The following is a 27,639-nucleotide window of genomic DNA, read 5'->3' as shown; positions in this document are numbered from 1 at the left end:
GTTCTTGGATGTTTTTCTGAAGTAGGGAAGAGAAAGCATTTTTAAGGAGGTTAAAACTTAAACCCGTTTATTCATATAATTTGTTCAATACAACTAAGCATACAATTTGTAGCTTCCAGTTGCCCCAGAAAGCTAAACTTTGTCTTACATGTGCAGGCTGGAAATAAAAACTGTGAACATTGTTAAAAATGGGACATTTAGACCTATGTGCTTCAGAACATTTCAGCTACAAGCACAACTATGGATGTCACTTTCCTTACATTACAAGCACATCACATTAAATATAATAAGGACATTAAGGCAAAAGTTTTGACTTAAAACACAAAATTTAGAAAATTAGACAAGGTTCATACATTTCCTGAGCAATTTTTCCTACACATGTACATTTTTTAAAACTTTATTTTGGCTTGTATTCCTTAGGTGTACTTTAGATTCACCAGGCCTAGGGAAATGTAACATATGGCTTATGTTTGAGGTGATAAAAGAGCTTAAAAAGAGAAGATAAGAGGACTGAAATACCTAACTTAAAGAGAGCAAGGACACATTAGTTACAAACCAGAAAGAAGCATGGAGCTTTTTCTTTCCCTGATCTTCTTAGGCATTGCAGGTATATTTTATATTCATTTATATGGGACAAATGGGAGGCAATAGAACTTGTAATTATAATTGACACCAGCAAATACATTTTCCATATCATGAAATTTGAAAAGGAAAATGTAATTTAATTCTGGGTAGTGCAGTGGCTCAGAAAGAAGAGATTTATCCTGAAACCTTCGGATGTTGAGTTCGAACCCCTGAGCTCTGTCTGAGTCTTTGATACAAGATTTTTCTAAATAGTAGCCTTGTTTCTGTCTGTCTGACTGTCCTTGGGTGGCTGAGGCTACAATGTGTGTATTAACTGCAAAACTCTTTGGAGTCCTTTGACTCGATAAAGCTCCTGGAGGCAATTTACCATTTCCTATTTGTAACGTGCAGCTGGCCTGGAAGATGATGAAAAGATTGTTGGAGGATATGAATGCCTGAGAAACTCTGTGCCCTATCAAGTGTCGCTCTTCACTGGGTACAACCACTGCGGCGGCGTTCTGCTGTCTGATCAGTGGGTGCTCTCGGCTGCACACTGCAAACCAAGGTACAACGTGATAATGGACATCTTTCATTTGATTTCATGCACAGTGCTGCTCAAAATTGTTCACACAACTTGAAGTTTTTCATCATTTTTCACATTGCAATTAACAAATTTTGCGTATTTGTTTTGTGTTTTATATGACCGACCAAAACCAAACTCGTAATTGTGATTGAAGGGGAAACAAACTCAGGATTTTACTTTTTTTGTTTTTCAAATCAATATCTGAAAACTGTGCTCTTAAATCAATGTTTTGTAGAATCATGTCTGAATGCAGTCTTCTGGGATCTTTTGCCCATTTTCTTCTGTAAAATAGCCCAAACTCAGTCAGTTTTGTGTACATTTCTCAATGAGAAATGTCAAGTGCTCCACAAAATGTTCAAATTGGAAATATAATCGAAAACCTAAGCAGTTTCCTTGTGATTTTAATTGCGTGCATCACTGATGGGAAAACCAAACTGGCTTGCTGAAATGTTTCTTTTTCAGCTCAGATTTAGAGGTTCGACTGGGAGAGCATGACATCTGGGAACCCGACCATACTGAACAGCACATCATGTCTGCCGCGTTCATTCGCCACCCTGATTACAATCCCCGCACGCAGGACAGTGACATCATGCTGATCAAGCTGAGTCAGCCTGCTACTCTGAATAGCTATGTGCATCCTGCAGTGCTTCCATCGGACTGCGGCAGTGCTGGAATGATGTGCCAGATATCTGGATGGGGGAACATTCGCCCCAGTGACGAGGGCTGTGAGTTAAACTTTGCCTGCTCTGTAATTTCCAACAAATGAGAAGAGAGAACAAAATGAGATGGAGAAGTAGCTGACTTCGGTGTGTTTACAGCAAGGTACCCAGACAAGCTGCAGTGCCTGGAAGTTCCTCTGCTGAGTGATGACACCTGCTTCAATGCATATCCCTTTCAGATAACTGAAAACATGATATGTGCTGGATACCTGGAGGGAGGGAAGGATTCCTGTCAGGTAGCATCACTGTTGCAGATCAACAGATGTTTTTTTTTGTTGTTTTTTCTTTATCTTTCTGCAAAATATGACTTCCTGTAATCTCTTTTACACTTCAGGGTGACTCCGGGGGTCCTATGGTGTGTGAGGGACAGCTCCAGGGACTTGTGTCCTGGGGCCATGGCTGTGCTCAGAGGAACAAGCCTGGAGTGTACACAAAAGTTTGCAATTATGTTTCCTGGATCAAGACAACAATGGCTTCTGGCTGAGGTGTAAAGCTATAAAGTCAAACAATTTGGCATATTTGTGTAAAGCGTTGTTTTTACTGTAATGACGGTGGATTTTTTTTTTCATATAAGTAAAGGGAATAATTTACATGACGTTAAAATTTCTTTTTAAATGCTGACTACTCTCAATGTGACTTTGAAAGAAGGAGCAGCTGTTGAGGAATCCCCATCAGGTCAAGTGTGAATTAAACCCGATTCTTATTCAAAGAAAGACAGAAAACAAACAAAAACAAGGAAGACAGGTGCCTGAAGCTGCAGCCGTGGTGGGAGGCGTCCAAGTGGGTGCAGTGAGGGGTTGCAAAGAAACCTCTGCATATATAAAGCAACATAAACACAACATACAGGTGGGGGGCCAGCAAAGGCGGTGAGTCCAGGGAGGATGCGTTCATAGTCATGGAAAATGGCTGTGTATATCCATGCAGTGTGAGTAAGACCATGGACTCTGCCACACGGCTCTGCCAGCCAGCAGTCTTTAATATGATGGAAAAGTTTATTAGTGTGGCCTTGTAGCGCCTGCCACAGAACCACATATGTCTCTGGGGAAGCATGGTGGGTAAGAGCATCTTGTTTACATATAATCCAGGACAGTTGAGAAAGACAGCCAGCCTAAGCCAACACAGGGAAGCCACTTCAGATAGCGACCATTGCTTTGTAGTTCGGACAGACGGCAGTAATTTTTCTGTTCTGCTCTGAGGTCTCACCGGCGCATTTCTGTGGCAATTCCAATCATCCAAATTATTATTGTAGCTATTCCCACCAGACCAGACTAGCAACTTCTCCAAAGTCAGTTCTACCTTGCCAGAGAGCTCCACGGTCTGCAAACCTCCGCTTGAATCGCATCCAGCTTGCGGCACAGATCCCACAGCTTGACAAGCAGCTTGACAAGGGCCAAGACAGCTGCCGAGAGCTTCTGGATTTTCCAATATGCCAGGTCTTTATTCTCGTAATTTTATTTATTTTTAATATGATTTTTACTACTACTACTCCATCATGCAGTGTAACCCCAATTGTCACTGCAGAATAAATTCAGCCTTTGGTGTTGTAAAACAATATGCAACCTCCAAAATGTTACTTTTTACATACACATGCATACATGCACACATTTAAGTCTTTCACATGTTGACCAATCATGACAATAGACTGAGCTGAAATACCATTTTATTTTGCAGCTGATTACAGCTAACCATGTCCAAATGCCATGTGTATGAATCCTGAGCTGCTCTGAATATAATTAGATTTATGTCAACACATGTAAGAGTAATCTTTTTCTGCTAGTTAAGAAATCAAGCTTTTGAATTGAATGCATTCCTGTCTTTTAAAGAACTGATCAGCTCATTCTGAAAGTTTCATCTCACTGTTTTTTTCCCAGTGAAATCCTAATTGTCTAGGAACACTGTCTTTGTAAAAATGCAAACAAGGGTGTTTAGTTTCGCTTTGTTTTTTGAAAGTAGCTTATTTTTCCTAACATAGCAAAAACAAGACCGTTTGAGTCAAGCTCTCACCGCTGGCTGAGAGGAAAGCCAGGAAGTGATTGAAGAGAGACAAACAGAACCGAAAAAGAATCCAATTGGATTAACCAAGTGGATCACTTGGTTAATATTTGGATGCATATTTGGCTTTTTAACCTATTGTTTTTAAAGTTTATACACCTGTGGAACAAGCAAGCTTTTCTGAAAATGTATTTTTGTGGTGTGTCACAGTTGTCTGGTATAGCAAAGAGACTCGAGTATCTCGGGTACATCCAGAGGTCAGTGCCAGAGGACGAACCACCAGACTAACTGGCCATAACAAATGTTTGTCTTAATATCACTCATAGACAGTGCCAGGCACACACCTGTGGTCCAAATTTGATTTTAAAAAATTTAATGGGTTTAGGTATGCTTGGCCCACATGCAGAACAAGTGAGGAAGATCTTACTGAGAGTAAATAAACTCATAAAACTACTAGGAAGCGCAGAGGGCTCAGAGTTACCACTATAGATGAACACTCACACCTGAAGAATGGCAAATGGCTCCTCTTATCCTCCAGCTAATGAGTCTCCATGGTGTGCAGGTGCACCCAATTACACCTGCCATCCATCTTCCAATGGAAAACTGCCACTCCATGGCTCCCTCTGGTGGAAAACTGTCTGCAAGGAATGAATAAATAGCAGCCACACAACCCCAAACCGCAGCGCCAAGCACAGAAACAGTGGACTCCACATTCTCGGTTTCTGTAACAGCATTATTCAGCAGTTTTGCATTTTCTGTAAACGTGTTGCCGCAGTAACTGCACCTGGAGCAAACGTGTTCCTCATTTCTGGCTAAGCACGTCTCATGTTGAAAATGTTTATCACAACACATGCACAGGAAATCTGGCAAGAATACAAGCATCTTCCAGGAACAGGAAGACATCTGTCTGACATACAATGACACGTTGAAGATGGAAAAGAAGTGGGCTGTAGTAAAACAACTGTAAAAATGTTGTAGAACTAATGTTGAATAAAATATATTTTTTCTATAAGCAAACCTTTTGTGTTCTTTAGATTAAAATTTACAAAATCTTTTCAGAAGGCAGAATCTTATTTTAGACTATCATTAGTTTTGCACTTCGCAAATATGGCTTTTATTATATAGTGGCAAGACAAAAACCATTGTAGAAAAAAACAAAAGAAGTGCAGTTCACACCAGCCATGTAGGAGGCACAATATGCATGCAATAGAAGGTGTTCTGGTGATTTTATGCAAATGCTGTGCATAAAATAAACTAACACTGCACCGGGATGCCATGTTTTCCAAGCCAAGCCTGTGGAAAACATGGAGGAGGCAGCATCATGCTGTGGGGTACTCTTCTTCATCAGCTATAAGGAAACTGGTCATGACGACATTAGAAGGAAAACCTGTTTGAGCCCGGAAATGACATTTCATGTCAAATCCTTGGTTTGGGAAAGCCAAGTGAAAAGTCCAACCCTATCAGTGATGAACATTTGCCTTTCCAGATGGTTTCCACTCTCAGGTAGAGATATTAGCAGCGCTTACATAGTCGGCATTAACAAGATACAAGTGTTTTCCTCAGAGCGGGGAGCTGCAATTCCAGTCATTCATCTAGATATGTCAATGCTTCAACACACTTGAGTCAAATAATTAGGTCATTAAAATGCATCTGGAGAACTTTACTGGAAACTTGTAATCCATGGACAGAAAGTCCCCAAATTTTCTGCTGAGGTGAGTAATTGCTGGATCTGGACTTTATGTGGTGGGGTTTTTGTTGTTGTTGTTTTTTTTTTTTTCATTTACTGACAGCTAAAGAACAGGTTTGTCAATTCATGTTATCATTTAAGCAACAATTATCTTTACTAAAAATGCAAAATGCTCTTCACATCCCTCCACTTTGTCAAACTGACAAGGTATCACCAAACAATTCTCAAAGAAAACTGTGTCATACTGATTATAAGCGTTTCAAAAGCCGCATGCGCATAACTCATCGCCGTGAGCATGTAAAGCTGTAAATCTAAATGCGAGTGGTTGGGAGCGTAATATTGGGCATAACAGATCAAGCTGCCTTACATGTGGTCAGAACATTTGCAGCAACAAGCTCAGACTCAGATGAACTTGACAATGAATGGGCAGAGAAGTGTACTGCTTAAAGATGGCCTCCATAGTCGAGGAATAAAACTGTCACTTAGAGCCAACCGGCTGTAAATCACGGCAAAGTGTGCTGCAACATGGCTCTTTGTGGGGGGAAAAAACTGCATAGGATGCACACCACTCTGGCATGACCTTACTGGCAATAGAGCAAACGGTAATGTTCGACTGATCTTCCTTTAAGTGTATCAACATAAGTAAGGTTATAAAATGATTGTTGGTGACATCATGCATGGCAAAGAAGACCAGCTGCAGTTAAGAAACTTATTCTCTCAGATGGTCTAACTATTTTAGTAAACCTCAGAAATGATTTAAGTGAATTTGGTTTCTTGGGCGTAGCACAGAGTTTATGAGTGAGTCACCAGGCCCTTGCCTGACCTCCAGTTAAAGACTGCCAACCTGTGAAGGTCTATGAAGACCTGTATGCAAAAATATCTTAGTTTTCTTTAAGGGACATTAACCGTAACAGGAGGCTGATTGTAGCACAACGCATTTGCTTATTGGTTTATTTGGAATTTCGCAAGAAAAGATATAACTTCTTCAGAAGCCGAGACACGTAGACGTCGGTCAAGTAAAAACTCCAAGCAATGTAATGATGATTCAGTTATATGACAGAACAGCAAAACAATTTAACCTGTTCCTTTTAAAAAGATAATACAAAAATGGCATAGATTCAGATAAATTCACTTGCTGGTTGAGCATCAACTGCATTTCAATGGTATTTCAAAGGTTTCTCAGTAAATAAAACTCACATGAACTGGATTTTAATGAACAAAACAAAAAAATAACAAGATTCAACAATGTCTGTGAGTTTGTATCCAGTGGACTCTCTTGCTTCACCAAAACCGTTGCTTTTCAAATTAATTAAAGGACAAATGTCGCATTAAAATGTGAAAAAGTAAAAAAAGAAATAAAAATAAAACATCAGGTCCATCATCATTTAGGTCATGAACACCTGTTTTTAAAAAAGGAGTGTACACTTTCGAGAGCCTCTATGAATCAAGTACCATGCCAGACAACTGCATGCAGATGCAGCTTTACGCTGCTGGGAAGACACAGGAGTTTCAACATGCTAGCAAACCTGGACGCTGACAGAATAAGAGATTCAAATGGTTATTGCCGAAAAAATAACACCTGGGGATACCCAACACATCAAGTTACAGTTTCTGTGCATATAATCTCCCTATATGACATCAGTTTTTCTGTAACTTCTATTTGTGTCCGACATGAAGCGTGTTTATGCTTCAAGCCAGCTTCCAGTGGCTAAGGGTGTGGATACTCATGAGTGGTCAACAGATTTGTAAAGAACCTCCCCAGGGATGTGATCATGGGTAGGTCAGGACATTGAGAGCCTGACTAAAAAAACAACAGCAAAAAAAAAAACAGAAAAAAAAACATATGGAACAGTTTATTTTTTATATATATATAAATATATTTTCACTTTAACACACCCACACTTGTATTCATATCATATTACATTATGAAAATAAGATTAAAAACAGTTTTTTTTCTTTTTACTACCTCGAGGCTTCTTCTTTTTTTCCCCTGCAATTTAAGATGATAACCACCAGGGGGAAACATCTAACTACTGAACAACCGTGTTGAAGTCTCGCCCGTCATAATGTGTCTTTTGGGGACGCCGTGACGTCATAACTAGACGATGCAAGTACTGTGTCAGATTTGGGAGCAAAGCAAGTACCGACAAAAAAAAAAATTCAATTATTTGTAATAATAACAGAATAATAAAAAAAAACATTAAAACTAAGATAATATGATTAAATATGCGTGTTTATCTACTTCGTACTTGTTTCTTATAAAAATAAGGATCACTGGATAGATAGATAGATAGATAGATAGATAGATAGATAGATAGATAGATAGATAGATAGATAGATAGATAGATAGATAGATAGATAGATAGNTAGATAGATAGATAGATAGATAGATAGATAGATAGATAGATAGATAGATAGATAGATAGATAGATAGATAGATAGATACTTCGCAAGAAGTGAGCTGTTTGCAGCTGTTTGAGGCGTAATCCATCATTTTTTTCAGTGTATAAGAGATCTCCATGGTTAAGACAAAAACAAAGAAATGTTTGCCCCGCGCGCCCCTTCCTTCTTGACGCAGGACTGAGTCAGCCGCGGCGCGCTTAATTAACCATTCACAAGGCATAAAAACCAGCACGTAGCCCCATCCCAAACATAAAAACTTATAAAGGCAGCAAACTCCAGACCAAAAGCATTCAGACTGAGAACAACAAGGGGTGTGCGAACTGAAATTCTGAAGCCAAGAGAGCCGCACATAATCAGGTAAGGTACAAAAGGGGGAGAAAAAGAAAAGAAGAAAGTAATGTTTTAATTTTATATTTTAGTTACTTACCTGATATAAGAAGGGGAAAATCGTGAAAACTGGAGTTTCTATTAATTTATTAAGATTTTATTTAATATTCTAACTTTAATCCAAGAAAAATAAAAAATTAAATATTACAATAAAATAAAATTTTGTTGTAATACAGCAGTAAAAATATTTATTATGATAAAATCTTAGATATTGTGAAATATTAGATCTCACAATTTCCGTAACTGATTTAAACAGATTCTAGATTTTTCACTATTATAGTGATTTTTATTTTTATTTTATAGGTTCTGCAAAGCTCTTTGACATTATTAGTATTATAAAATGTAAAGAAAAAAATCATGGGCACACAGGTAAAAAATATATTAAAATATTGTTTCTGAGTTGCAATGTGCTTTCAGAAAATCTGCTGTTATCTTAAATTATAGTGCTTATAAAGTGTGAGTGTCCAGTCATTTATGTGATTTATCTCTTTTGGCTCATGTATTAATAGTATTTATCATCCATTCTGCCTTAAAGCTGTAAGCTTGTCAAACTTTATCAGAGACCTTTGCCAGGTTTCTTAACTGGAATCATTTGAAAAGTTTTTTAAGTCTCTTTTAAATGAGTTAACCAACCTGTCGTGTCTTTTGGTCTGCAGAGCAAAATGAAGCTGAAACATTCATTAAAGAAGCTTTGGACAATCCTTCGAGCCATTTTCACGTTCCTCTTTGCTCTGCTGGTTCTGGGAGTCATGGTTTGGGCCTACGTGGAAGGCTTCCAGCTGGTCACATCCATGTACGGGATCATTTCCTTCGGCTTTTACGGACTCCTGCTCTCGCTCCACGTTCTGGTTCAAAGCCTGTTCGCCTTTATCGAGCACCGGCGAATGAAAACCCGCACGAAGCCGTGCAGCTACACTAAAACAATTGGATTCACAATTTCTGCTTACCAGGAGGATCCCATCTATCTTAGAGAGTGCCTCAACTCTGTCAAGAGCTTGCAGTATCCCTCAGAGCTGTTGCGCATCATCATGGTGATAGATGGGAACTCAGATGATGACAGGTACATGATGGACATGTTTAGAGAAGTGTTTGCAGACCAGGATCCGGGTTTCTTTGTGTGGAAGAACAACTACCACTCCTGGGATCCCACAAAGCCTCAGCAAGATGAAGAGATGGGAACAGAAAGCAGCGCTGATTATGTCATTGGAGAGGATCCTCAGAAAAAAGACTTGGAGCATCTGATCCAGACCAAAAGGTGTGTGTGTGTCATGCAGAAGTGGGGAGGCAAGCGGGAGGTGATGTACACTGCGTTTAAGGCTTTGGGATCAGCAGTTGACTACATTCAGGTATTTACTTTTCTTCACTTGTTAAAAATCTCAAAAAGTGTTATTCAATATCTTGTAAAAAAAAAAAAAAAATTGTGGCGTTACAAGTTTTCAGTGATGTTTAATATTCTGACTCCTCAGGTGTGTGATTCTGACACCAAGCTGGACCCTTTAGCTACTGTGGAACTGTGCAAGGTATTAGAGAGCAACCCCAGGTACGGTGCTGTGGGAGGAGATGTGATGATTCTCAACCTGAAAGATTCATACATCAGCTTTATGAGCAGCCTCCGGTACTGGATGGCTTTCAACATCGAGCGGTCCTGCCAGTCCTTCTTCAACTGTGTGTCCTGCATCAGCGGTCCTCTGGGTAAGGGAGATAATTGTCACTGATGTCAAAGGAGGATCATTTTTACATAATATTGTTGAAAGATCTCACTAGATACATATGTTTTCCTGCAGGTTTGTACAGGAATGACATCCTCCAGCAGTTTCTGGAGTCCTGGTACAACCAGACGTTTCTGGGAAGTCATTGCACATTTGGCGATGACAGGCATCTCACCAATCGAATGCTGAGCATGGGCTACGCCACAAAGTACTTACCATTTTGTTATGTCTATTATGAAAAAAACAAACAAACAAAATAAACTATTCATTATTCATCATGCTTTCGAATGCTAAATGTAAAGCTTTCTATAATGTTTTTTATCTGTTGTGTTTATTTTTTTAGATACACAGCTCGTTCAAAGTGCTACACAGAAACACCCGCCCAGTTTCTTCGCTGGCTCAACCAGCAAACTCGCTGGACCAAATCCTACTTTCGCGAGTGGCTCTACAACGCGATGTGGTGGCACAAGCATCACCTCTGGATGACCTACGAGTCCATAGTCTCCGGCGTTTTCCCTTTCTTTGTCACAGCCACCATCATCCAGTTGTTCTGGATGGGCTCGCTGTGGGACATCCTCTGGGTTCTCTGCTGCATCCAGCTCATCGGGCTGGTGAAAGCAGCCTACGCCTGCCTCCTTCGCCAAAACATCGTGATGGTCTTCATGTCGCTCTACTCCTCGTTGTACATGACCAGTTTGCTGCCTGCAAAGTATTTTGCCATTCTCACAATGAACAAAAGCAGCTGGGGGACGTCTGGCAGGCGTAAGATTGTTGGTAACTACATGCCCCTGCTGCCGCTGTCAGTGTGGGCTGCTATTCTCTTAGGCGGGTTTGGATACACAATCTACAGGGAGACTCGAGAAGACTGGTCAAGTCCAGCCAAGATTATGGAAACTCGGTTTCTTGTTTTTGGTTGTGTGGCTTACTTATGTTACTGGCTGGTCATGATGGTTCTCTACTGGGCGTGGTTCCGAAGGTTATGCAGAAGGCGCTCCCAAAGCTACAACATTAGCGTGTAGCTTTAAAGACTGAGTACAATTTTAATGACTATCGCTTTATTTATTGTATTTATTTTGTCAGTGCAAACTAAGGGATTAAGTATTGTTTTTATCAATTAGAAGGGCAACGTCGACTATTTCACTCATATGGAAATGTTTTTACATATTTAAAAGCATGTGAGCTGAAGTTTTGAGGGTTATTGCAATACTCAAACTTTTCTTGATTAGGTGATGAGAAAGCAGACTGTCTGTTATAAGATATTTATTTATGATATTTAAATCTGGGAAAAAGTGATTGGTTATTTCTAGGAAGACTAACTCTACTGATACCTCTACTGTCCATGTACATAGTTGTGTACACTTATGAGAATGAAGTTGTCTCTGCACTGAATGCTGCACTGCATCTCATGCTGTTCTGCATATTTACTTGAAACTTGCACACTGTATGTAGAGAACGACACACTGTGAAACATCAATAAGAAGAAAAGCCATCTTTGACCAATGCCTGAAGTTATCGCGACACTTTATCATACATACATGATACATTATTTTTTTCTTTTTTTGGCAGGAAAGCTTACACACCTCACTGTAATCAAATCTATCTAACAGTATAAACAAAGCTGATTGATTTATTGTTACAGTTGGTATATTCATCTTGTGTGAAGTACAGTACAAATGCACTTTTATGAAATTTGATACATTTGATACGTCTATATGTTTGTTCTCTATGTTTTTTGTTTGGCTGTAAATATTTCGAAATGTGAAAATGTTATTCTATTTCTGCCAAATAAAAATATTTATAATAAAATCTTTAAATTTACATTATTTGCTCTATTTATCCTAAAAAGCTGGAAACAAAGAAATATTTTTTTTTAAATGAGCTCACTCCTGTTTCATGCTAAGATTAGCTTCCCAAGTATTCAATTATAGAAGCAATTATGAGCAAGTGAATGTGCTGACAAGAAAAATTATAATAAAATTTTTATTTTTATTTTTATGTGTCTGACCGAAAGAAATATAGCTTCATGAACTGAAGTCACAAAGTTTGGTTCAAAGTACCAGAATAGCTAGATCAGACATATTTATGATCTATATATTTATGACAGATGCTAATGGTACATGACCAATATTGCAGCTGAACTTCGGCAAGCAACATGAACAATGAAATACGCACTGTTAAAGGTGCCATGACTGTGCAGTCGGAGCTGAAAACGCCATCATACACCTGCTTCAACAAACCCACTGCCTGCAGAACAGGCAGCACAGTGAGGATCAAGTTCTCTGGTTTTTCAGAGCATTTGACAGAACTCTGTTGTATTTACTGTGTCCAAAACTTGTGGGTCAAAAACTCCACAAGTTTTGTCTGGAGTCCTCGACAACCGCCTAAATAAAAGAGCAGCTAAACGCAGCTTGTAAGACCGAAGGGTTGTGTGTCTAATCAGGTGGTCAGCAGCACAGGAGCCCCACAGGGACCTGCACTCTCACCATTCCTATTCACACCTCAAGATTCAACATGGTATGATGGTAAAAAAAAAAAAAAATAGTCAGATGTCAGAAATCAGTTTCCAGTATCTTACTGGTTAGTAAAATGCTAACCAGTCAGTATCTTATCTTCATGCAGTAGATTCCCAATGATATCATTGCTCACATGTTAGTCAATGGGTCCTCATGACACTGAAAGGTGTTGGAACATTTTCAAAAAAATTTCATGAACTAAATTCAAAACGTGAAACGAAAATATAATTACGAATTTAATGCATAATGTGAGCATTTCTCAAACATTTCTTACAGATCTAAGATTTACTACTAGTTTTTTAGACATTAGGTTATTAGATGAAACCATTAATTATAGGAAGGACTGTTGATGTAAAAACACCATGGCAGATTGTATTGGGCTATAATCATACCCATAAGGATGATTATAGCCCATAATCATGCAATGTAGCATAAACGTCTCAATGCATATGACTATGTTCAGTTCAGTTTCAAACTTTTGTTTGGCAAATTATCAACATTAACTGAAAACAAAAACGATACTACTTTACAAACCCAAAAAGCCTGAAGCCAAATCTTATGCTTGCCCACTCTGTTCATCTACTTAGCAGCTTACAGGAATAACAGATATATTCTGTCCACATGCATACATAGAAAAGTACACACACACATTTGTATTTAAAAATGCATGAATATACACATGCATTACTTACATACATGATTTCACAATACATATTTATATAACAGTATAAGGTTGTACTATTTTACTTTTTAAGGCTCTTTTAAAGGACATAATTTGAGATCACTCATTCATTTAATTCCAGTTTCATGCCAGTAACTGAAAAACATCGTAACTTGATCTGGCTTTTCTCTTTACCATTGCATCATCCAAAAAAAATTCTAAGTGAATGTTATTATAAATGCTGGTTTAACTATTGTTGCTCTAAAAAGCAAAGACTGAGGCGAAAGGTTTGGTTTTATCTCCTCTTCATTCTGCACCCTCTTGAAGAGGTGTTGGCCAGCCTTAACCAGTTTTGTTTATATGACAGTCACCACTCACCGGTTTCATATTATGTTTACGTAAGCATGCAGCAATGTGAATATGAGCAGATAAAAGTGATAGAAGAAAGACGAAGAATCATAACAGCAGGTTGCCTAGACAGTAAGGGCAACAAGTAGAAAATTTTATGAGTTTTATGACTTGCAGCGAGAACACACCCCAGAAGTCTACTTTTTGAAATGGCTGCACTTGTGCACCTAATTTTTGTCTCTCAGTGCTCCAGCACAAAAGTTAGGCGGATGTAAATTTTTGACACCATGGCATTATTTAACGTTGCAGTTTTACAACAGCGGCCAAACTGAAGTATGCCTTCAAAATCCTATGTGGGCTTTGCTGAAGTTTGTCCCAACTTCTTGGGGCGTCCCAGTTAAAATCTCCAACTGGGAAGACGTAATTTCCAACTTCCAACTCAGGGAGAATACAAGTGTTACTGAGACTTTATTTATATGTTTTTTGTTGTTGTTGTTGGTGTTTTTTTTTGTTTGTTTTTTTTACCTCAAACAACTGGCAAAAGAATATAAAATAATATTTGCGCCCAAATTAAGGTGTTTTAACTTGAAAATGAAAATCCACCTGCTGCCTTGAAAGTGCAATTTAAGTCAACAAGAAAATTGTTTTGGTTTTATCTCAGAAATTAAAGTTCATGAAGTTGATTTAACAACAAGAGATACGTTGCCTAAAAACATTTTTTAAGTTCAGTAGTCTTGAATTGTGAGTTTTATCTTAAAGCTGCAATTTAAACCAAATAATTATTTCACAATATGCAAAAAAGCAGCCCTCACCTAAAGAGCACACATACTATTCTTAGTCACAATATCAAGTTAATAATAATTTAAATTCTTGTTTGAAATTGCATGAACAAAATTTCTGATCTGATACAGAATTTAATTAAATATCACAATGAATTATGATTAAAAAAAACATTTAGAGTGAACAGGACACTAGTCAAGTTTTGCAAACTTAAAATAAACATTTGCTTTAATGACACAAAAAAGTCATATCAATGTAACACACTTCCATCTCACTCACGGTGCAACACAGGATACAAAAACGTGTCGCTAAGCACACTGGGAAATAATTCCCACTCCTTTGCTAAAAATTCTAGTTTATTCAACTCTTGGAGGTTTGACAAAAGTAATAAAAAGATAATACAACTTACTGCTGTAAGTTTATCTTTCACAAACTCACACATTTAGATTCAAAATCTAAAACTTGCTAAACTTATTTGACTTACACAGCAGAAGATATTAGACAGCTAAATGTGCTGGTGGATATTAGCTTTGGTTGTTGTTGTTTTTTTTTAATGAAGACCATGCAGCAGACATAAATCAATAACCCAATCATATAAGATTACTGTGGTTATTTATTCAGTTGTAACTAGAACCAGCTTCAATACCTAATAAATATCAATATATTACACTTTGCATTTGTACTTCTGCTTCCTGATGAAATTCCTAAACTTGAGTTGTTTAAGGTGTTTGGTTTTTAAAGGATTTCCCCCTTTTTAAACAGTCATTACTTCAAACTAGCAGATCTCCTCAAAAAGCACAAGAGGAAAATTTTGCTGGCCCTCTGATTATTTAGATTAAATATTTTCATTAATTAATTCATATATGTATATTTTAATCAATATTCTGTTTAGATAAGGAGAAAACACAGGGATTCCCTGACCGAATCTTCCTGGTTAGGTGACTTGGTTGGGTGGACTGGTAGCTTTTTAAATTACTTTCAAATGACACATATGGATGGAATGATTTTCCTTAACGGCTGGGTGGAGATTGTGTTTAGAGCCTTAAGAACACCAGTAAAAGAATAGTAATGAACATCTGTTTCTAGTGGAAACAAACAATTGTCACTTCACTGTAGAGAGAAGTAACATAAATTACATACTGAGAATTTATATGCAAGTGAAAGATGGAAAAAAGCTTCTCCACACAGCATGCTGTCGCACAGATAATGTTTGCTGTACGCTCATTAAAATGGCACTTGACCATATCTGCATGGGGTGTAGATACAGTAATTGTACAGCAAACATACATATGTATAAAGGATAATAGATTGTCATGTACTCTGAATTTGGGTGTGGAAAAGAATAACACAAAAGAAAAATGTTTTTATTTGTATGAATTACATCAGAATGGCATATTTTTATGTAAGAAAACGCATTTTAATTTTAAATTTTCACCTAAATGTTTCAACAAGCCATGAATTATGTCAAACCTACTCCTGTGTAATATTTGTGCTGTTAACAGATGATTTAATAAAAACGGCAAAAAGATTTAAAACTGTCATCTATTGTTATTTCTGTAAAAAATAGATTATACTGTAAAGGATATGTAAGACTATGCATGGGCACTTTTTCACAAATCCCCTTTATGTTTGTCTTGTTTCACATACAAAGTAATCATTTTTTTAAAATAAATTAATTTATTTATAATTTATAAATTAATTAATATTCCAATGTTGTTGTGTTTTTTTTTTTGGAACTCTAAAAATCTACCAGTTGTTTATCTATAAATATGTTAGTAATTAAGAGTTATACAACATATTTCCATTGTGGAAGTAAAGAAATATTCCAAGGATTAGTAAATGATATGAAACTTAAAAGTAACGCCACGCTTTAGCAGCAGATTGCAGCTTCCCTCCTCACCATTTTGACTCATTCATAAATCAGCTTATAACACGTTTTTCTTATTTTCCACTTTGTCTTGTGTTTAAAACAACTAGAGTTGTTTTCTTGTCTTAAAAGCTAATTGATTTCCTTGTAAAGACTTGTAATTTTATAGAGTTATACCAAGTTGTTACACTGTGTCCAGCCAGGCCTTTCCCACATGACATGTTGATCTAATGCACAATGGGACCTGGATTAAAAAGTTATTATCACATATGTAGGGAACATCGGTTTCACTGTTATTTACTGTGAATAAAGGAAACATTGACACATTCACAGATTGTTAAGGAAAATCCTTTTTTTTTAAAAAAAATCAAACTTTTAAGTTATCTAATCCTTCAGTCATTTACATTACAGTTGATTCTGTTTTATGCTTCAAACTTGAGATTCTGTACTTGTTTTTAACATTTCCGTTCACCCCCCTCTTTATTAGAAGACATTAAAAAAACATGTGTTTTTTTCCACTAGACTAATGGCAATGAAGTAATCCTTATTCCAAGCAAACTGCAGCAGACCCCCGCCCATTCGCGGTTCGGTATTCGTGGATTTTTTTTTTTTTACTTTTCGGCTCCTAATAATTTGCGGAGAATTGGCCTGTTTACGGATCTTTTAGGTGTATTTAAAGTATTCGAAAGACTTTGCATCATGGGAAACTAAAATGCCATATTGGCACAATGTTACTTGATGCACTTATGGCTGGTATTTGCTAAGTAGCCATTTCTTTCCCTTGGTGTGGATCAGCTGTAACCCCATGACGGCAGGAAAAGAAAATCGTAGTGGTAGTGCTAAAACGGTTTCCACGGTGTATATTAATGCATATTGAGGTAGATTTGGTGTTTAAACTATTAAAATTGTCAGCGATATACGATTTTTTTATAACTAGTCTCAAGTAGCCTATTTGAGAATTTCGGCTATTTGTTGGTAGTAGTGGTCCCATGAACCGTGTGGAAGAACGTCAGCAGTAACAGCAACATCAGCTGTATAGGTTCACACAAAGTGTTCCAAAAGTGTTAAAAATGTATAAAAAACAAGAACAACAATAATAGTGATAATAATATACTGTACAAGATTATAACATAAAGATATTGTGCAGTTGTTAGAATAGAAATAACATGCTCACGAACCAAGGGGCGTGCAACTGGGTAGGATGAAAATGTAAATGATGTCCACAAACTAAAACCCATGAATAAAAAATAACAGCACAAGAGAAACAGTGAAGCACACAGTGGAATAAACGACGTTAGCAGCAGGATCTGCAGCCTGAGCAATAACTGTGTGACGCAGCATTGAAGAGGACATTTTAAAAGTTTTTAATGGCTTCCTCTTTACTGTTGATGTGGGAAAATCAGCAGTGATTTTGCTTTTCGATTTGTCTGCTACCATCGACTCTGTGGCTCACAGCTTGGCCCCCTGGAGGGACTTGCCGGTATTACAGGTACAGCAGTAAATTGGCTTCCGTGCTTTACCATGTGGTGTCTTTTGTAGATGTGTCCTCTTTTTATTTTTTTTTATAATGCCTGCTGCGAACCAGTTTCCCTTTGAGATATTAATAAAAAGTGCTACAAGTGGAAGAATAGTTTATAAAAGGAAAACTGAACAAAACCTTCTGCTGTAAAATGATTAGGGCACTTTGTGTTTTTCTTCTTTTGACTTCACAAACACAACAGTAATCATAGCTATACTAATGTCAGGGCTGTTAGATGAGTTTGTTTTTTGTTCAACTGTTCATAGAGGATGACTGACTTTTTCCCCGACTGTCAGAGTTTGAGACCACCATGAAATTTCTGTAACCACATTTTAATTTTAACAGTTCACAGCTATTTTAAGGAACAACAGACACATAGAGCTTTGGAGTTGGAGTGAGAATCTTTGAGAAAAGCTTTGGACACCCTTTATTAATGCAAAAAAAAAAAAAAATTACACAGTTGGGAAGACAGACACAGGCCCAATTTGGTAATAGCAAGGTGTACTCAAAAGCCCCCTCTGGATGCATGTATCGCTACACACATCGGTGGTTACGACCAGGCCTTACTCAACTTGATGAGCGCCATAAACCGCAGAGACCCAGTATAACTTTCCAAGAAGACATTTGTGCCTCTTTGCATCTCTCCCATGCCCACCAGCTTAGAAAAGGATTTCAAACATAAACAAACAAAAAAACCTAGAATGACTCAGACGCAAAGTTTCATTTGTTCAAAACAAAAGGTTTACTTTGGAGAGCCCAGTGTGGCCAAACATGCAAACGATCAGATGGCAATGTTCATACAAGTCTAATCCACATCGTTACGGGTCAAGCAAAAATGGGTTCAGAGAACTGGATGCGGCTTACTTACATAATCCGCAAAACATTGGAAACAAAGCTTTCCCAACATTACATTTTGAATCAGTATGCGGAAGCGATCACTATGAACAATTCAGATTTCTGCATTTACTTATAGACAGTAGTAACGGGGCAATAACAGTATTAATTTGAATGTTTCTACATGTAGTTTGAAATAAGAAATAATGACGCAAGAAACTGCCTTGAACCACCAAAGGATTTTTCAAGTAGGAAAAAAGAAACACCCCAGGGTTTTGCTTTGTGTGTGTGACACTCGATGTGGTTTCTGTGAAAAATTAGGTGATCGCCCAAATGAGGCAAACTCCTGAAAATCATTCCTAGTTTCTTTGACTCAAAGCAGATTGTTAAATGACGACTAAAGGGTGAATATTAAGATAAAAATCAGCTACTAAGAAAGTCTAAATTATTGTCTTCATGACTTCATTAGAGCTGGAAAGTGTCTCTTCTGTTAAACACTGAATTCCAGTTAAATTATTATTATTATTATTTATCACTGACACTATTTATTGGATGTACTTCACTATTCAGATAACACTTCCAAAATATTCCCAGATGACTAAGACCGTGTCTGGAATAATAAAACCATATCACCATGTGTCTAAATTCAGTATTTTTATCAGTCATTTTCATGATACCAAACTATAACAGCAGTCTTAATCCAAATGATAAAAATTAAAGTAAAATCTGTAAATACATTCCAAGTACTCTCAGATGAGAAACAACATGAACAAGCGTTATGTTGTGGTGCTGCAGGAGGAATTGGTGCAGTTAATTAAATAGATGACATCATGAGGAAAGAACATTATATGGAAACAGTGAAGCAAAGACAGCAGCCTGGAGGTTAAAGTGCAAATTGGTCTTATTAATGGATAATGGCCTTAAGTATACCGCTAAAGTGGTTGTAAAGTGGTTTAAGAACAAAGTAAATGCTTTTCACGAGCATCACAAAGCTCTAAACTCAACGGAGAATTTGTGGGTGGATCTGAAATAGAGAGCGCGAACGAAGCGGCCTACAAACCTGACTCGGCTATGCCGGATCTGTCAGGAAGAAAGGACCAGCACTACAGCAAACTGTGGTGAGACGCTTGTGGAAGGAAACCCAAAAGGTCCGACCCCTGCCATGCAGTCAATAAATTTATGTACATTTCTGATTTTGAAGGAATAATTAGATAAATCTCGACTCTCATATTTTTTTTCATCATTATTGTGGCGTGTAGCAAATCTAAATAGTTTTGGAAATTCTAACTAACCTAAAACAATACAAGTTTGTTCTGATTTAACTTCAGATATTGAAGAAAAATGGTGTATGCAACTGTATGTGTTGATCTTTATACGTCAGGAAATGGTTGCAAGAAATTAGAAAGATGCCTCAACTTCCCTCCACTTAAAATGTTTAGAACAACTGGAATAAAAAACTGGAATAAACTGAAAACTGGAATTAAAAAAAAGATAAAATTTTAAACTTGCATCATGGACACTGAGGAAGACTTTACCGAGAACCTTCATAAAATCTGTCCTGTCATTTCAGGACACATTTTACTTACCGTCAAATTGACTCCTGACCTCCATCAGAGGTCACAGTCAGGGTCTAGCTGACCAAAAAACAAGCTTTTTGGTCAGCTAGATTTTTAAAAAATTTTTTCCCAAATGAGAAGTAGTTTTTTCTCAACTTTAGCAATAACATTACTCATCAGATTTCACAAGAGCAGTTGGAGTTTGGTGCTTTTTACCATCTTTTAGTCCAACTGAATTTCAACGCTCTCAGACTTTATGTACGTTTAAACCCATTATGAGTAAGGAAAAGCAGAAAGGGAGGAGAAGTTTGGAGCAAACTAATTATATGACAAAGCAAAGAATCACTTCCCGTCTTCTGTTTGAAGTTAACTTGCTCTCTCCCACCCTGTCTGTCTGGGGCTCCCTACGTCAGCTGCCTGGTCTGATGCAAAACCTCAACAACCACGTGGGGTTATCTGGAGTCCCACACTTTTATCAGTCCCATTCCATTAGCGCTGTTCAGCTGGTTGCCCTGACCTTTCCTCCTTCAATCTGCGAGAGCTGTGAGAGCCTCTTGGATCATTTCTGAGGATGACAACACTTTCCGCAAACATGTCTGCTACATTGACTTTATAATCCCTTCCAGATGCTGTTATAAGATGGTGTGCACAAAAGAAGAAAGAAACACTTCTGGTAGATCGGGCGACTTAACTTTCTTACAGCAAGACAGTAAAACAATGTTTTCTGGGTGTGGCATTTGTCTAGTATTTCCAAAAGAGTATTTTCCACATAATTTTTTTGCTGTACTTTTTATTTGTTTTCTACTTTTCCAGCATTATATAAAAGTAAAATGTACCTAAAGGAGCAAGGGAAAGAAACTTGAGAGTAGAGGAGCTGAGAGAAAGTTTGGGACACTCATTCAGTGCGTAAGAAGTGAATGAATCAAGAAATCTGAACCCTGTTCGATCACTCTGTGATTTTTGGCTTGCAGCCTGTCATATGGAGCATAATCTACAGGCATGGTCTATGTGGGTCGACTGCAGAGTGAAGAGTCATACTGTTAAAGCAGGATTCGTTTACTGGAAACTATGTAAAAGACATAGTTTAAAGAAACAGACCAGCTTTATTTAGAGGGCGCAGCTTTTCCCAAATAGCATGAAGTCACTACAAGGAATCCCAGAGGAAAAAGTTGTGGAGTTGTGGAATGTCACTATAATTAGAGAATCATTAGGGCATCTGTAAGGGATTATTAAAGGGCTACATTTTATGTTCATTCTTTGGAAACTGCAATCATGAGCGAAATTAACACCTTTGAGGAGCAGCGTGGAAAACTTTAGTGCTTAAACAAAACCCACTATCAAATATATATATATATATATATATATATACTGTATATATATGGGATTGAGGGACAGCGACACGCCACAATAAATGAAGCAGGAAAAAACAGCATTGCTAATTAGGAATATTTCACATTTTATTGCAAAGAACTGCTGCATATTTCTGCCCACTTGCCAGAATAAGCCTGACCCATCAAATCAGGGAGTCCAATAGATCCTGAAAGCTGAGCTGTGTTATCTGGAGAGCAGCAGATCCTTTAAAGGTGGCCCCTCCCAGTATTGGACGTATTTGACTATTGAAAGAGGTAACAACCAACATTTTTTCTCAAAGATAAAACACTACATATTTAATTATTTATTCATATCAGAGCTGTGAAATGCAAGAAAATGCTAACTAATTTTACCGTATTGTATTAGAAGAGGGTCTGGTGAAGTTAAAGAGAAAAAGTACTTCAGGCAATAAAGAAACCCAATTATTTACACACTTAATAATATGGTGAACATTATTAAGAGTTTATTAACGTCAGCCTTATGCGCAAATCTGAAGATAAACAAAACTCTCAAGCAGCTTAGGGAAAAAACACCTCTTGTATCAATAGAATATTCTTAAAGAAAACAGAGATTTATGGCTTTATCAACAATGAGACATTTTAGAGGAGTTTTTTTGACTCCAAAGCTCAGGGGTGGGCAAGCAGCATTAAGGTGGAAGAGGGAAGCGCTTCGGAATCCCCAGGAACAAAATCCTCAATATTCTGACGTAAAAAATATCCAAGCTAAATGAGCATCCACCCACCATGACTAACATAACATGTGGGGAAGAAAAATCACACCCACACTTCCTATATTTCCGGTCTGTTTCGTCACAAGGATCAGTTGCCCTGGCAAGCAGACGGTCCAGTGGAAACACTACGACTTTCTGCTTGCTAAATGAAAAGCTTTGAGTCACGTCTGACTATTTTTAGGATCTCCAGGAGAGCTTTATAAGGCCCCGCGGATCCTACTCTGTGCTCACATCGTGTGTGTTTTCCACCAAGGAGATGTTCATACTCACTGCAGCAAGAACCGGTGTGAGTGTGCTCGTTTTTTATCTAGGACTTAGGACAATCCGCACATACAGGCGGCTCAAATTTAAAATAAAACTTTAGTCTTAAGCTCTGAAAAAGAGAAAACAGAAAGCTGAGACTTTTCCAAGGATTTTCAAAGTCACTGATATACCTGCATAGCTTCCTCCAGGTACTCCAGTTGCATACCTTAGGTCCTTTAGGTTGACTTTATAATTGAGAATGCAGGCGCGGCTGCGCTGTGTGTCTATGTTTGCCCTGTGACGAACCAGTCCATTGCATGAGGAGCTCCAGGTGTGCTGTCCATGGGGACTTATATTGCAATCATAAATCTATTACTATCAGGCCTCTCAACAAGCAAGATTATTTGACCTTCTGTATTCTCATGCTTTTTTTAAAAATACCACGTAATGCTGATAGGCTGAGGCTGCACAGTGGCAGTGTTGCCTTGCAGAAAGAAAGAAAGTTCTGGGCTCTTCAGAAAAATACAGGACCTGATGTGTCCATCTATCCTGTGTAAACAGTCATCACTCCTGCTGCAGATATTATTTTTACACGGTTTGAGAAAGAGCATTTTAATGGCAAATGTAGCCTCTTAAAAATCTTTATCTACTTTCATAAGGTTAAACTGTAGGCATATTAGCTAAAAAAACTTTACTGCTGTACATAGTTGTTACATAATGAAACACTTTAGTAAACTGACATTTGTCATCATATCTTTATTTTATCAGATAATTTCAACAGTAGGTGCGGTCATATTCAATAAATTAGAATATTTATTTCTAATTTATTGAAATAAATATTCAATACATTTATTTATTCAATAAATTAGAATATTTATTGAATATGCAATGACATTTTCTGTCAGATTCAAAAGCATATTGTATCATAATCATCATCATAAACAGATTTAAAGGCTTGAAAACATTAGTCTGCGTGTAATTAATCAGTCAACTTTAACGTGTTTCACTTAGTGAACTGAGTTACTTCAGTAAATTCTCGTTTTGTTGGCGCTATTAATCAGCTTTTATACCAAATGGTATAAACGTTGATTGCACATCAACTGTGACTGCACATGTTGCTGCAGGCTTATCAATAATGCAGCTTTTTACTACAGTGAGCCTCACTAACTGAGAGAAATTTTAAACACAACATTTGGTTTTTAGAGACTTCCTCGTGTTTTTCCATTGGATGTACGTCTTGTGAATGGGTGAAACACAATGTTCGTCTACAGGATGTGGAAATGGGTTTTGTCAAGAATTCACTCCACCTATTGTGTCCAGGACTAAAAATATTTTTGTCATAATACATGATTTAAAGGGGGAAAAAAATCAAGTTGTTGAAGAATCAACCAGGGGCAAGGGAGGAGTGCCTCCCCAGATACTCATAAAAACAAATCGCTTGCTTGTCCAGATGTCTTCTATTTCATTGGAATCAAATAATAATTGACCAAGGATATATAATTATCAATACAATCTTAGGTCCCTAAAAAGCTTAGTTACGGCCTTGCAGACCCCGTCGCCCTCCTGCTCCGCACATGCCGGTGAGTCACAGGAACATCCACCCGGCAGGCAGGCAGACTTCCTCCAAGGAGAGCGGGAGCCAATGAGCCGCCAAACTTTATCCAGGTAATGTTTTAACAAAGTCCAATTACAAATGAATTAAATGTTTGCTGAAGGTGCAGGTCGCGACATACACCTTCATTAATCACATGCCGAAATCACTCACTCGCGCGTGATTTGTAAGAGCATTAGCATATTTCCCTAGTTTTAACAATAAACAGACAGTTTATTAATTGTTAAAATATGAAAAATATTTGGGGCTTGCTGTTTCAGGGATTGAAGTTTCACCAATGGCTCTGTAGAAGATAATAAGATCAGTATTGCAGCATAACAGGCTAGAAAATATTATTTAAAAAGAGGTTTCACTTTAGCTAAACTATTGTGTCCGGTGCATTTTTGCTAAAAACGGGGTTGTCCTTCATTCAGTAAAGTGACTCAAAGAGGATAAAGTATTCAGAAACTCAAGCAAGTAGCGATATTTAATAATATTACCCAAGAAAAAGTTTTGATAAAAGTAGGGTGCAGTGAAACAACTCTTACCAGTATTTAATTTTTGAAATTGGTACTAAATTAATAAAGGTTAGTAACCATCTCTGTGGTCATGTGAATGCTATGACAGAATAAAGTACTAAAGTATGGCTGTGAAAAATACATCTGCACTTAAAATAAAGGGAGATTTTAATAACAGCTATTAAAAAGCAGAATGACATTAAAACAGTGCCTGAAATGCTGCTTTTGACAGCCACACTAAGCATTTCTCAACAAATAACATTTTGAAACTGAAACTTGACAAACCAAGGTAACTTTCTTAGCTCTTGTGAGGAAAATCGGTGCCTGAAAAATACACCAGCAAAAGCAGTCAAAATGACTTTCAGGGATGTTTAGCTGAAATGAGGAGAAAGGGCATTTTCAAAGAGGTTAAAGAAAGTGAAATTTTTTTTTATTATTATTTTGGCAGATGAAAAAAACAATATATTTATTTAAAAATTGTCTGTTTTCTTGGAAGATACAATGATACAGTAAATACTTTTTAAGTGTTATAGAGTTATTTTGTTTGGAGATTTTCACAAGTTATAGATAGGAGGTTCATCAATACCAGGGTGGTATTTTCCTCCGTTCACGTGGTTGTATAATATTTTCTTGTTTTGAGGATTGGTCCTGGCTTTTCCCTATGATCCAGTGACCCAGCCCTACTGTAAATATCCCGACTTAACGCCCTCGCCTAACCTCATGACATAAATGACTGATACTGTTTCAAGCACCTGATGGCTGGGACTCCATTGTAAATTGAAGATGTTTTGTTGCCATAACTCACAAGAAATAAATTGTGTTTCCATGATACATGGTAGAAATCGGAAACTTTTTGCCCAAAATGAGACAGATTCAAGTGTAAGGACTTTAAACAATCAAATAATTTAGTACAATTTATTCCTAATTGTTTCCTGAATGTTTTTTTTTTCGGAATTGAGATCTTAGGCTGATCACACGTACACGTCCATCTCATCAACCTCTGACAAGGTCTTGGGACACAGAACCTGCACTTCAGCAGTTCTGTGCTGAGCAGTTTTGAGTGATTAATTGTTGCAGAAAATGTCTACGCAAATGACTGAATTGTCATATTTCTTTTAGGAAATTATCAGTTTTGCAATTTGAAATACTTCTCCTTTTTCAGATTTGTTTTAAGGTTGTTGTCTTTAGAAACCAGATCATCTCAGGGTCACAGTCTGTTTTTTTGGCTGTAGTGGCCTTTCTTTGATAGTTAATTGACAGGAAAGTGGGAATGAGAGAAGGGGAAGACATGCGGCAAAGGTCGCCAGGTTAGGAATCGAACCTGTGGCTGCCACATCGAGGACTAAGGCCTGCATATGTGGGTTGTGCTTAACCCCTGCGCCACCACAGCACACCATGTCAGGGTCACAGTCTTGATGTGACATGAAACTAATGTCATCACAAAGTTCAAAGATGAATTCAAGCTAAGTGTAGAAAGCTCCAAAATGTGTGACTGCTGTTTATTGAGTAGACTATAAGACAAGCTGTGTTTTGCTGCCCCCTGGTGGTCTTTAGGTTACAGTATCAAATCGCTCTTTTACTGGTGGAACATGTAAAATACCTTATCATTTTAGCACAGAACGTATCCAGAAGCAAACCAGGCCGCACACTTCAGGACAACACACTTCACTGAGTGAGTGAAATTTGTTCCTCCCTGTTCAATTAAAATTTCTGTCTGGTTATGAAGTCGTTCCATGACAACAGCTTTCATCCATTACGTACTTTTACTTCCATCTCAGTAACTTTTTTATGCATTTTGTTGTTGCACTTTATCTAGTAGCATCTTGTCTTTTTCCCACGCTCTCATGTATGTTATCACATGTCATTCAGTGCCTCTATCTGTTTTGGGTCCTTGACTTACATTGGTGATCTGTAAGTCTGATCTGATAAGTAAAACAATGAAAACAACATTTTAGGATAGCAAATACAAACGTCATGGCCGAACAAACATGCACAACCAATGAGTAACAAATAGGAAAAGATACCGGGCCTTGCAAAAATATATATTCAGATTTTGTTACATTGCAACAGCAGACTTCAGCAGTGGCACTTAATTATAAGATGGATGAAAAGTGATAACACAATTTGAAAGTTTTTTCTTTCTTTCTTTCTTTCTTTCTTTCTTTCTTTCTTTCTTTCTTTCTTTCTTTCTTTCTTTCTTTCTTTCTTTCTCTTTCTTTTTTTTTTTTTTTTTTACAAATAACTATCTGAAAATTGCAGCATTTGTATTCAGCCTGTGTGATTGAATACTTGGTGAATACCTTTTAAAGACACCTTTCAGCTGAAAGTCTTTCGGGACATGTCTACCAGTTGTGTTCATTGAGAGACTGAAGGTTTTCTCTATTCTTCTTTGCAAAACAACTTCTGCTCAATCAAATCAGATTAGAAATGTCTGCAAACATCAAGGCCGTTCCAACCCACGAGCGTGCTGTACTGATTTAAACCACTCCACTGTATCTCTGGCTGTATATTTAGTGTTTGTTTTATTGCTGGAAGGTGGATCTTCCACTGATTTAGTCTTATCTCATTAGTAGCTTTAACATGCTGTTTTCCAGGACAGCATGTTAAAGTATTTAACTCCATACATTTTCCTATCAACTCTGACCAGCCAAACTATCTTTGATAAAGGAAAATATATCATTTTCTTTCACATGCATTTCAATAAAGCTTATTATAGTTGAAATATATCAAAATAGGGGGAAAGTTAAGTGAACAAAAATAAACAAGGCCATTAAAGATGTAATCAGTGGAAAAATGTGACCTCAGATTTTGTCACTGCACATGATAGGAGAGCAAGCAAAAGTTTAAGATTTAATCCAGGTATTAAAAAAGGTAAATCTACCATTTTGTTGATGTTTTAATTATATTTAAATAAACTGTTTCTGATTGTATTTATTAGATGGCATAGGAGTTTAAAAAGTAGATTTAAATACGCATAAACTGAGCTATACTTTCACAAAGACACATATGTTATGCACTAAAATTTGTTGCAATTTTATTAAAACAGCTAATTTTAATGATTTAT

At 37.3% G+C, this 27,639-nt stretch overlaps 2 protein-coding genes across 2 annotated transcripts; both read left to right on the top strand.

Annotated features, from left to right (window-relative positions):
• Positions 1 to 533: 533 nt before the first annotated feature.
• On the top strand, positions 534 to 2,380 carry LOC103478476 (trypsin-3-like). Its single transcript, XM_008432368.1, has 5 exons — positions 534 to 607; positions 976 to 1,129; positions 1,610 to 1,872; positions 1,966 to 2,102; positions 2,201 to 2,380. Exons 1-5 carry the CDS (start codon positions 568 to 570, stop codon positions 2,348 to 2,350), a joined length of 744 nt encoding a protein of 247 aa, XP_008430590.1. The 5' UTR covers positions 534 to 567; the 3' UTR covers positions 2,351 to 2,380.
• Positions 2,381 to 8,215: 5,835 nt separating this feature from the next.
• On the top strand, positions 8,216 to 11,779 carry has1 (hyaluronan synthase 1). Its single transcript, XM_008432369.1, has 5 exons — positions 8,216 to 8,305; positions 8,992 to 9,681; positions 9,802 to 10,027; positions 10,120 to 10,252; positions 10,388 to 11,779. Exons 2-5 carry the CDS (start codon positions 8,998 to 9,000, stop codon positions 11,061 to 11,063), a joined length of 1,719 nt encoding a protein of 572 aa, XP_008430591.1. The 5' UTR covers positions 8,216 to 8,305; positions 8,992 to 8,997; the 3' UTR covers positions 11,064 to 11,779.
• The last annotated feature ends 15,860 nt before the right edge of the window (positions 11,780 to 27,639 follow it).

This window comes from Poecilia reticulata, linkage group LG16 (assembly GCF_000633615.1).
Source record: "Poecilia reticulata strain Guanapo linkage group LG16, Guppy_female_1.0+MT, whole genome shotgun sequence".
NCBI lineage: Eukaryota > Metazoa > Chordata > Actinopteri > Cyprinodontiformes > Poeciliidae > Poecilia > Poecilia reticulata.
The sequence above is the reverse complement of the archived record's forward strand: the minus strand, read 5'-3'. Positions and strand labels throughout refer to the sequence as shown.

Bases quoted from the DNA above. Each gene is read 5' to 3' on its own strand.
- LOC103478476 (XM_008432368.1), top strand. From the start codon at position 568: ATGGAGCTTTTTCTTTCCCTGATCTTCTTAGGCATTGCAG. The intron at 1,130-1,609 runs GTACAACGTGAT...TTTCTTTTTCAG, and splicing joins GCTGCACACTGCAAACCAAG to CTCAGATTTAGAGGTTCGAC. The intron at 2,103-2,200 runs GTAGCATCACTG...TTTACACTTCAG, and splicing joins GAGGGAAGGATTCCTGTCAG to GGTGACTCCGGGGGTCCTAT.
- has1 (XM_008432369.1), top strand. From the start codon at position 8,998: ATGAAGCTGAAACATTCATTAAAGAAGCTTTGGACAATCCTTCGAGCC. The intron at 10,028-10,119 runs GTAAGGGAGATA...GTTTTCCTGCAG, and splicing joins CTGCATCAGCGGTCCTCTGG to GTTTGTACAGGAATGACATC. The intron at 10,253-10,387 runs GTACTTACCATT...TTATTTTTTTAG, and splicing joins AGCATGGGCTACGCCACAAA to ATACACAGCTCGTTCAAAGT.